The 9,696-nt window shown below is 39.6% G+C and overlaps 1 protein-coding gene across 1 annotated transcript; it reads left to right on the forward strand.

The window, feature by feature from the left end:
- Positions 1-5,558: 5,558 nt before the first annotated feature.
- Positions 5,559-9,254, forward strand: chrnb5a (cholinergic receptor, nicotinic, beta 5a). Its single transcript, XM_047816661.1, has 6 exons — positions 5,559-5,590; positions 5,751-5,922; positions 6,111-6,155; positions 6,367-6,476; positions 7,791-8,700; positions 9,108-9,254. Exons 1-6 carry the CDS (start codon positions 5,559-5,561, stop codon positions 9,252-9,254), a joined length of 1,416 nt encoding a protein of 471 aa, XP_047672617.1.
- Positions 9,255-9,696: the final 442 nt, after the last annotated feature.

Here is a 9,696-nt window from a genome sequence, read left to right on the forward strand (position 1 = left end):
TCACCGCGCGCGCGCATGGTATTTCCCGCTTTTTCCCCTTTTGGCTGCTCTGTCTGCTCTGTTTCCTCTGTGCGCGCGCGGTTTTCGCTTCTTAAGCCGTGTAACGGTGTAACGGTGACGTGTTTTCACGTTTTTCTTTGGAATCTGAGGGTGAAAAAAGATAAAAAGGAGAAAGAGAACTAAAGGGAAGCGAAGGAACTCGATGGGACGATGGCATCAAACTGGCCGTTGGCACTTTTTCTGTTTTTCCTTCAGGCTTGCAGTAAGTACACTGAGGTAACTGAGGTAACTAAGGTAACTGAGGTAACTGGGGTAACTGGTAATTCATCTTCACAATTGGCAATTAGCATAGCAGTTATTAAAATGTTCTATTATTCTCTCATCCACCGCTAGAAATAATCAAATATTCTTCCTTGTTCTTGTCATCCTTGTGTATTTCTCTCATTCCTTCAACCTTCTACAATTTACAGTTTGATTTTTAGCTAATTTAATTTAATTTTTATTTTATTTTATTTCTTTTTTACTCAGCCAATTATAATGCAGATATCAAACAGAAACATTTCTATTTATATTGACCACCATAATATCTTCCTTAGCATGTAAACTAATATATATATATATATTGAATAAATATATTTATACTACCTATTATTAATATTAATATTAATATTTTATCTAAGATACAGAGCGTTACTGACTTTAACAACTTAAAATTTAAATAAAATTTGATTTATTATTAAATTACAGTAATGTATAAATAATGTAGTATAAATAATATATAGAGTAATTTATACATATTATATATATATATTTATATAAATAATTTATAATATTCTACCTTATAATAACAATAAAATAATAATATATTTTATCCGTAGTTCTCATTGAATAATGTTGACGTAAACGCAAAACACAAAAAACACTTTTTTGTGTGTTTGATAATGGGTTTAAAAATTGAATAATCTTCAGGGGTCAGCATTTCGCATATGCCCATATCCAGAGTGACTTATATTCTTTTTAATCTTATTTTTATACAACTGAGCATTTGAGGGTTAAGGGCATCACTTGGGGGCCAAGCACTGGTAGTTTGGTGGACCTGGGATTCAAACACACAACCTTCCATTTGGTAGACCAGCACATTAAACACTAGGATACCACATCCCCCAAATATATTTTGTAAAGTAAATAAGTAAATAACAATGTCTGACAGTCCACATCCATGTAAAGCTACAGTTTATATAATTTCATATAATTATATAATTATAATTATGTATTTTACCAGGATGTATGATTTGAACTCGATACATGTTCAGAGCAGACCAATGTTTAGTAGCGTACGTTTTAATATGTTATAACATATCGCAGCAAAAAAATGTTTTTTGTTAAGGTTGTTAGTTCTGTTCAGCAGTTTATTTACTGTTATCCTGAACATACAATGAAACTTTTTGGAAACAACTGTGCCACCATATCCGGTAAGGGATATTGGCTCTTGGGTGCCATTTTGTATAAGTTACAGAAATGACAGAAAAATATTTGGAAAAGAGCTTGTTACATTTTTTTAATTGGCTAGCTAGCTAGTTTGTTTAAGGCGATCACCTGGAGCAGTTACTAACAAAGTACCTAGCTAGAATTAGCATGAACAACAATTAAAGTATGTTCTGGCTGTGATGAAAATTTTTCGCTTTTTTAAATATTTTTAGCACGCACTCTAGTTAGTTCACATTTTCTGGAGGAGAAACTACTACATGGGTACTCATTTATTCATTCATTCATTCATTCATTCATTCATTTTCTACTGCTTATCCGAACTTCTTGGGTCACGGGGAGCCAGTGCGCCTGTGCGCATCTCAGTCGCCATCGGGCATCAAGGCAGGATACACCCTGGACAGAATGCCACTCTCATTCACTCACACACTACAGACAATTTTCCAGAGATGCCAATCAACCTACCATACATGTCTTTGGACCGGGGGAGGAAACCGGAGTACCCGGAAGAAACCCCTGAGGCACGGGGAGAACATGCAAACTCCAAGGCGGAGGTGGGAATCGAACCCCCAACCCTGGAGGTGTGAGGCAAACATGCTAACCACTAAGCCACCATGCCCCCCCCCCCCCCACATAGGTACTGTTTTTTTTTTCTTTTCTACATTTAGGGATGCTATGGAGATGCAATTTGGATGTTCGAAACACAAACACCAGGGCCTTATTGTATATAAACTCATCAGCCTACTCAGCAGACATTTCAGCCTCTTGCTCTATTAGGAATAACATCGTTGTGCCATTAATTGTTAAGTGTGAATAGTCTGGAGAGACTGTTTAAAATTCTCAGGTTACTCTGTGAGAACAAACAAAACAAGAACAATTATAGCAAAGGCTACTCAATGTTATAGATAGTTAAATATACATCGTTGTTTATAACACAGCAAGGAGTAGAACAGAACCGCAGATATTCACAACAACCCATTGGTGCGTACAAGATCTATATAGATGAATGAATTGAATTTAGTTCTGGGAAGCCGGAGGAAGCATTGTGGAGTCTGATGGCAGATGGAAAAAAGAGACACCAGCACATTCATGATTGCCCACTTAGTGTTCAGTTTCTGAGGTTTGTATCAAAATCTGCTCAATAATGTGGTACCAGGAAACATTTTGGTTCCTGACCAGTACTGATGGTGCCTTTAGTTGCCTGTATAGGAGCAGCAAGCAGTGTCTATAACTGCAGTCCTGATATGTCAGCAGTTTAGACTCTAAGGTCAGTATGTCATGTATAATAACAAAGCATAACCAGGATAATGGATGGAAGTGTTGGTGTTTGGGATGGCATGAGCACATGCAGGGTAAATGATCGTGTATCTGCACTCAGTCTTATACCTATCCCAGGAAATTTCCGACTTGACGTAGCATGAAGTAGTCTAGAGTTTATTTATGTAGCATTGATTTTATTTTGTGTTTAATTTCTATATCAGCATGTTTGTTGCAACGCTGTCAGTGTTCATGTTTGTCACAAGCAGACAGGAATAGTGTTCATTCTTTAATTATTAAACATTTGAAGTGCAGTGAAGTTCTCTCTCTCTCTCTCTCTCTCTCTCTCTCTCTCTCTCTCTCTCATACTCTCTCTCACGCTCTCTCTCACGCTATCTCTCTGAATCCTCAGCAGGTGAAATATCGTTTTTTTCTGCTGATCAGCAGCTTTTGTACATCACATGGATTTAGAAAGGTTGGTTCTTCGAACTCTTGTGCAGTGAACAGGGACAAGTTTCTCTCTCCCTTATTCTGTCATTGTCTAAATTGTACATTAAACCAGCAAAAGTAAAATGATGAAAACATGCTGATGGTGATGACCAAATATTCCGAGCTGATTAGCTAGATACAGTACAGACACAAACATAGTTTAAAAGTTGTTAGTGACCATTTTGGATATGTATAAATAATGATGTGTTTCTATGTAATATTTTTAACTTTATGCTGATGCTTGTAGGAGAATAATATGATATTATATATTAGTCACTTTATTTTGCTTTACGTTCATCAGTTAGCATACAGCTGTGTGTTCCCAATGTCACATATGCTGGTTAATCCACTCAGTAAAACGCATTCCTCCATCAGACAAAGCCTCAAAATATGTCTATCTGATACAGCAGTGTATAGGTTAGTGGTGAGACTGGGAAATGAAGAGAACAGTCAGACTGGTTCATATGTGAGGATGTGATGGTCCAGCGGTCAAGGCACTGGATTCCTAATCAGAAGGTTTTGGTTCAAGCCCACAAGCTGCTGAGACATCTACATTGGGTCCTTGAGCAAGGCCCTTAACCTCACCTGCTCCAGGTGCGTCGCACGATAGCTGACCCAGCGCTTTGACCCCAGGCTCATAATAGCCTGGGATATGTGAAAACCGAGGGGGAAGTCACGGAAGTCGAAGAGAGTTTGACTCCTAACCCTAACCCTAAGGTTGTGGGTTCGAGTCTCAGGCTGGCAATACCACGACTGAGGTGTCCTTGAGTAAGGCACCGAACCCCCCTCGTGCGCCGCAGCATAAATGGCTGCCCACTGCTCCGGGTGTTTGTTCACGGTGTGTGTGTGTGTTCACTGCTGTGTGTGTGCACTTTGTATGGGTTAAATGCAGAGAACGAATTCTGAGTATGGGTCAAAAAAAAAAGCTTTGATGATTGTCCAGCAAAGATGGCCTGATTCTGTCCATCTACCACTTTGCAATTTATGTGTCAATTGGGGTAAGGGGATTAAGTCTACACTGGGATTAAGTCCATGCTGGGATAAGTCTAAACTGGGATTAAGTCTACACTGGGATTAAGTCTACACTGGGATAAATCTACACTGGGATTAAGTCTACACTGGGATAAGTCTACACTGGGATTAAGTCTACACTGGGATTAAGTCTACACTGGGATTAAGTCTACACTGGGATAAATCTACACTGGGATTAAGTCTACACTGGGATTAAGTCTACACTGGGATTAAGTCTACACTGGGATTAAGTCTACACTGGGATTAAGTCTACACTGGGATAAGTCTACACTGGGATTAAATCTAAACTGGGATTAAGTCTACACTGGGATAAGTCTACACTGGGATTAAGTCTAAACTGGGATTAAGTCTACACTGGGATAAGTCTACACTGGGATTAAGTCTAAAATGGGATTAAGTCTACATTGGGATAAGTCTACACTGGGATTAAGTCTACACTGGGATTAAGTCTACACTGATTGATGTTTCCTCAAAACCTACAGCTATAGTTTACTAATATAACATGTGGCAGGAAAAAGATAAAGGTCTTAAATAACAGACATGGACAATAAGCACAACGAGACGGTAGATCAACTATGTAAAAATATATTTATTCCACAATGCACTCATGGCTGTCCCACAACATTTATCATGATTCGAATGTTTTAAAATGTTGTGCTTTAAAATATAAATGTTGTTTTAGCAAAATTGTTGTGGTATAGGAGAAATAAAACACGTTAGAAAATAATGTTTAGCTGCACCTTTGCTGCCTCCGGATCTCACTATATGGAGATGCCTACCAAAAAACACTAACCGGTGTCTAACATGTCTAATCATCGACATTTGAAGTTCTTTCTGGGGCTAATGTCCTCTTTTCCCTCTTTACTCACATAATGACATTTTCTAATCATGGATTTAACAGTAAATTTTGGGATTATTTTTTTTATTTTTTTATAACCAAGTCACATCTTTGCATAGCTTGGTCTTTGTGGTTCATTTTGTTTAAACTTGTTTTCTAAGAAACTCCAAGTGTTTTGTATTTTAATTATGTGATACTTTAAGTCAACAGCCTGATGTTTTGATGCCAAAGAGCTAATTTTTAGGGATTCACACCAGCACAGTGAATACTAACCCTAACCCTAACCTTAACCGTAACCCTGACCTTAACCCTATTACATGGTATTTTCTGCACACACACACACACACACACACACACACACACACACACACACACACACACACACACACACACACACACACACACACACACACATATATATATATAGTATGATTTTAATCCAGAAAATTGTCAAGATATGTTGCTCTATTGTAGAAAGCAGCAGTTCTGGTATGGTGAGATTTTAGATTAGACGTTAGCTAGCTAGTTTGTTTTGCCGCCCTGAACACTTAAAAGACGTGAAAGTCATGTCACAGCTACATAATAAATAGCTGTAGCTCTATAATTTTTTTTTTGAGAAATCACAGATAGTTGGTGTGTAATTTTTGAGTGTGTGTGTGTGTGTGTGTGTGTTAGGTTCCCTATCAGCTGATGCTGAAGAGAGGTTGATGGATTTTCTCCTCAGTTCAGATCGGTACAATAAGCTAATCAGACCAGCGATCAATAAGAGCCAGCAGGTCACCATCGGCATCAAGGTGTCCCTGGCTCAGCTGATCAGCGTGGTGGGTGTCACACACACACACACACACACACACACACACACACACACACACACACACACACACACACACACACACACACACACACACACACACACACACACACACACACACACACACACACACACACACACACACACGTGTATTCACAACACTTTTTTTATTATCTTGTACTGTTTTAATCACTGCAGAACGAGAGGGAGCAGATCATGACCACTAACGTGTGGCTGACGCAGGTGAGCTCTTTCAGATACGTATATAAACCCCGTGCCATTCGGAATTAATTCACTGTTTATATATTATTTAAAACAAAATAAATCATTATAATGTTTAAGATCCTGTCTTTTACTATAGTTGTAGATATAATTATAGTTCTGGTTATATATGGGATATAGTACTCATTTGTCACTCGTTTTGTCCTGTCCGCTGTTTTTCACCAACGTGCAGGAGTGGAATGACTACAGACTCGTCTGGGACCCTGACAACTACGACGGCATCCAAAAACTACGAATTCCTTCCCACCACATCTGGCTTCCTGACATAGTGCTCTACAACAAGTACGCTGACCATCTAAAGCCCGACCCACTCGTTCTGCCTGTTCTAGTCGTCACACCGAAAAAAACATTTAAGTTAATGTCTACAGTCAAAACTACAAGTTTCAGGATTTCTCTAGATAAAATAAAGGATAAATACTAAATCTGGCTAAATTATGAGAGATAATGTGTCTTTTTTTTTTAAATTAATTTATTCAATTGTTTTCCAGGAGCAAAAGTACTGTAATTCAGTAACAAATCCTGTATTAAATTGATTATTGATTGATTAGTTGACTGATTTACATAATATATAACTATATAACAAAATGCTCTAAATGTAACATTTAAGGCCATAAACTTGACGATCTTTAATTCTCAATGTGCATGTTTGCTGTGTATATTTTGCACTTTATTCGATAAATCATGGTATGAAGCAAATAACAAACTGATTATATTGTAAAAGTAAGCTTTTCTGTCAGGCGTTAAGCCCTCTGATCAATTCCGTCACTCGGATGTTTTTTGAGCTGTATTTCTAGGCCGCCGTCTCCTTGGAGATTCGATTTGATCTTTTGTTTAATTTCAACACTCCATTTAGTTCGTGAAGCAAGAATCGAAAGACAGCAGGGAGGACAGAAACAGATGTTTAAGGCATAAATGAAAGCAGTAAAAAGTGATTACGCCACGTGATCGTGAGCTAATTTGATTAAGAGGCATCTCGACGACTGCTTTACAGACTCAGCGGGCCGTGTAATCCCTTACTAAAATAAGCCAATGCTCATTTTAATTGAAGAACTGTATATGACACTGCTGAAGGAGGGGGAAAAGAGGACAGATGAGCAATAGCTTAGTTTATACATATTATTCACATTTTATCACACACACACATATACACACACACACACATAAAGAGTGAGACACTGACTCATAGCATTGCGCAACTCACAACAAGGGTAGTTAAATAATACTATATTCAGTGTGAGAATTTTAAAACCGTGAAAATATCTGACCGGAATTATTAACTGAATTTTTTAAAATTGTAGTAATCATAATTACACAGCCAGTTTTCACACTGATTCATTTCAGTCAACAGGAGACATGCTGTTCTTTCATATTCCACATTATGAGTACGTGTAACTTTAAAACAGTACCTTTAAGTAAAAATAACTCTGCTTCTTGGTCACCTTCTTTACCAGAGTAATGCGGTTATGTTCATCTATTAAACGAAAGTTAATTGAGATTGAGTGCAGTGAAACTGTTTTAGAATTGAACTTTAAGCTCAGAAATATTGCAGTTGATCATGGAAATTTTTTTAGATTTGTCATTTCCTGTGATTCCCAGTGCGGACGGTGTGTATGAAGTCTCGTTCTACAGTAACGCTATCGTCTCCAACACGGGTGACATCTTCTGGCTTCCACCGGCCATCTACAGGAGCGCCTGTGCCATCGAGGTCCGTAACTTTCCGTTTGACCAGCAGAACTGCACTCTGAAGTTCCGCTCGTGGACTTATGACCGCACAGAACTCGACCTTGTGCTGACCTCTGACTTTGCTAGCCGTGACGACTACACACCCAGTGGTGAGTGGGACATCGTGTCTTTGCCTGGCCGCAAGAACGAAGACCCAGACGACGCCACCTACATGGACGTCACGTACGACTTTGTGATCCGACGCAAGCCGCTGTTCTACACCATCAACCTCATCATCCCGTGTGTGCTCATCACCTCTCTCGCAGTTCTTGTCTTCTACTTGCCATCAGACTGCGGTGAGAAGATAACTCTGTGTATCTCTGTGTTACTCGCCCTCACTGTCTTCCTGTTACTGATTTCCAAGATTGTTCCGCCCACCTCGCTGGCTGTGCCACTCATCGGGAAGTACCTGATGTTCACCATGGTGCTGGTGACCTTCTCCATCGTGACAAGCGTATGCGTGCTTAACGTACATCACCGTACGCCGTCCACACACCACATGCCAGCCTGGGTGCAGCGCTTCTTCCTGCATCAGCTGCCAGTTTTCCTGCTCATGCGACGACCGGGTCGCTCTAACGTGCGTGAAAGATTTCGAAGGAAACACCGGAGCAAGTCATTCTCTGGTGATACATTCGCTCTAGGGGCCTGGAAGACGGCGGAGATCCCTGAGGGCTCCGAGTTTGGCCGTAGGGTGAGAGTGAGGCGTGACACAGATGTGGATGCGGCCATAGACGGTGTGCGGTTCATCGCTGAACACATGAAGAGTGAGGATGATGATGAAGGGGTGAGGAAGACCCTACCTGACATATCGTGAACATTTGTCTTTTTGGGTTTTGTTTTGTTTGAGAATTTAATAATGTTCTTATATCTATAACAAGTGTTCCTGTTGGCTTGTTCTTCATAATCTTTTTTGTACTTGTCATTGAAAAGTACTTGAGCTTTTGGGGAAAAATAAAATTCCGTAATTGCGTTTGCTGCATAGCAACACCCTAAAGTGTGTCAGTTCTCTATAGGGAAGACTTTGTGGTATTTTTATCTAAAATCAGAAGGTCTTACACAGACAAAGCATAGAGACATAAAGCCTGATCGTTACATAGTACACGGGGAATCTAGCAACATCCTAGCAACCAACTGGCTTAGCAGAGCGACCACCTAGTAACACAATAACCGTGCACTTGTGTGAATTTTCAGGTCATTGAGGACTGGAAATACGTTGCCATGGTGATCGACCGTTTGTTTCTCTGGGTATTCATCCTGGTATGTCTGATAGGAACGCTCGGCTTGTTCGTCCAGCCGCTATTCCAGAGCTACAACACACCTGTAGCAAGAGATGAGTGAGTGAGTCACAGTATATGATGATACAATATAAAACCTTTTCTTTTCAATCCAAGCTTTTTTCATTCGTTGTCTTTCTTCTAACTCACTTTTCTTCTGTTCTTCTGTTTTAGCTAAACACGTGCTGGATAAACTTGAGAAGTTATCAGAGCACGTATCAGCCACAGGGAGACCAAACCATACTGAATAAAAGACAGAGATCCACCACACATACATGCTGATTGGGTGCCAAAATATCCAGCGCCTGCCACGATCTGCAGCTATGTGATTGTGATGACTGATCTCATTTAATCAGGGTATCCAGAACTGTATTTATACACTGTGAAATCTAACAGAGAGGTCACCACCCTACACTCCTACGATATATATACAATGTTTTCTTGTGTGCTTATTTTACATCATATGTTTCACTGCCTGCAGTGCGGTGTAGTCTAGAGCAGATTTC

This window comes from Tachysurus fulvidraco, chromosome 7 (genome assembly GCF_022655615.1).
Source record: "Tachysurus fulvidraco isolate hzauxx_2018 chromosome 7, HZAU_PFXX_2.0, whole genome shotgun sequence".
NCBI lineage: Eukaryota > Metazoa > Chordata > Actinopteri > Siluriformes > Bagridae > Tachysurus > Tachysurus fulvidraco.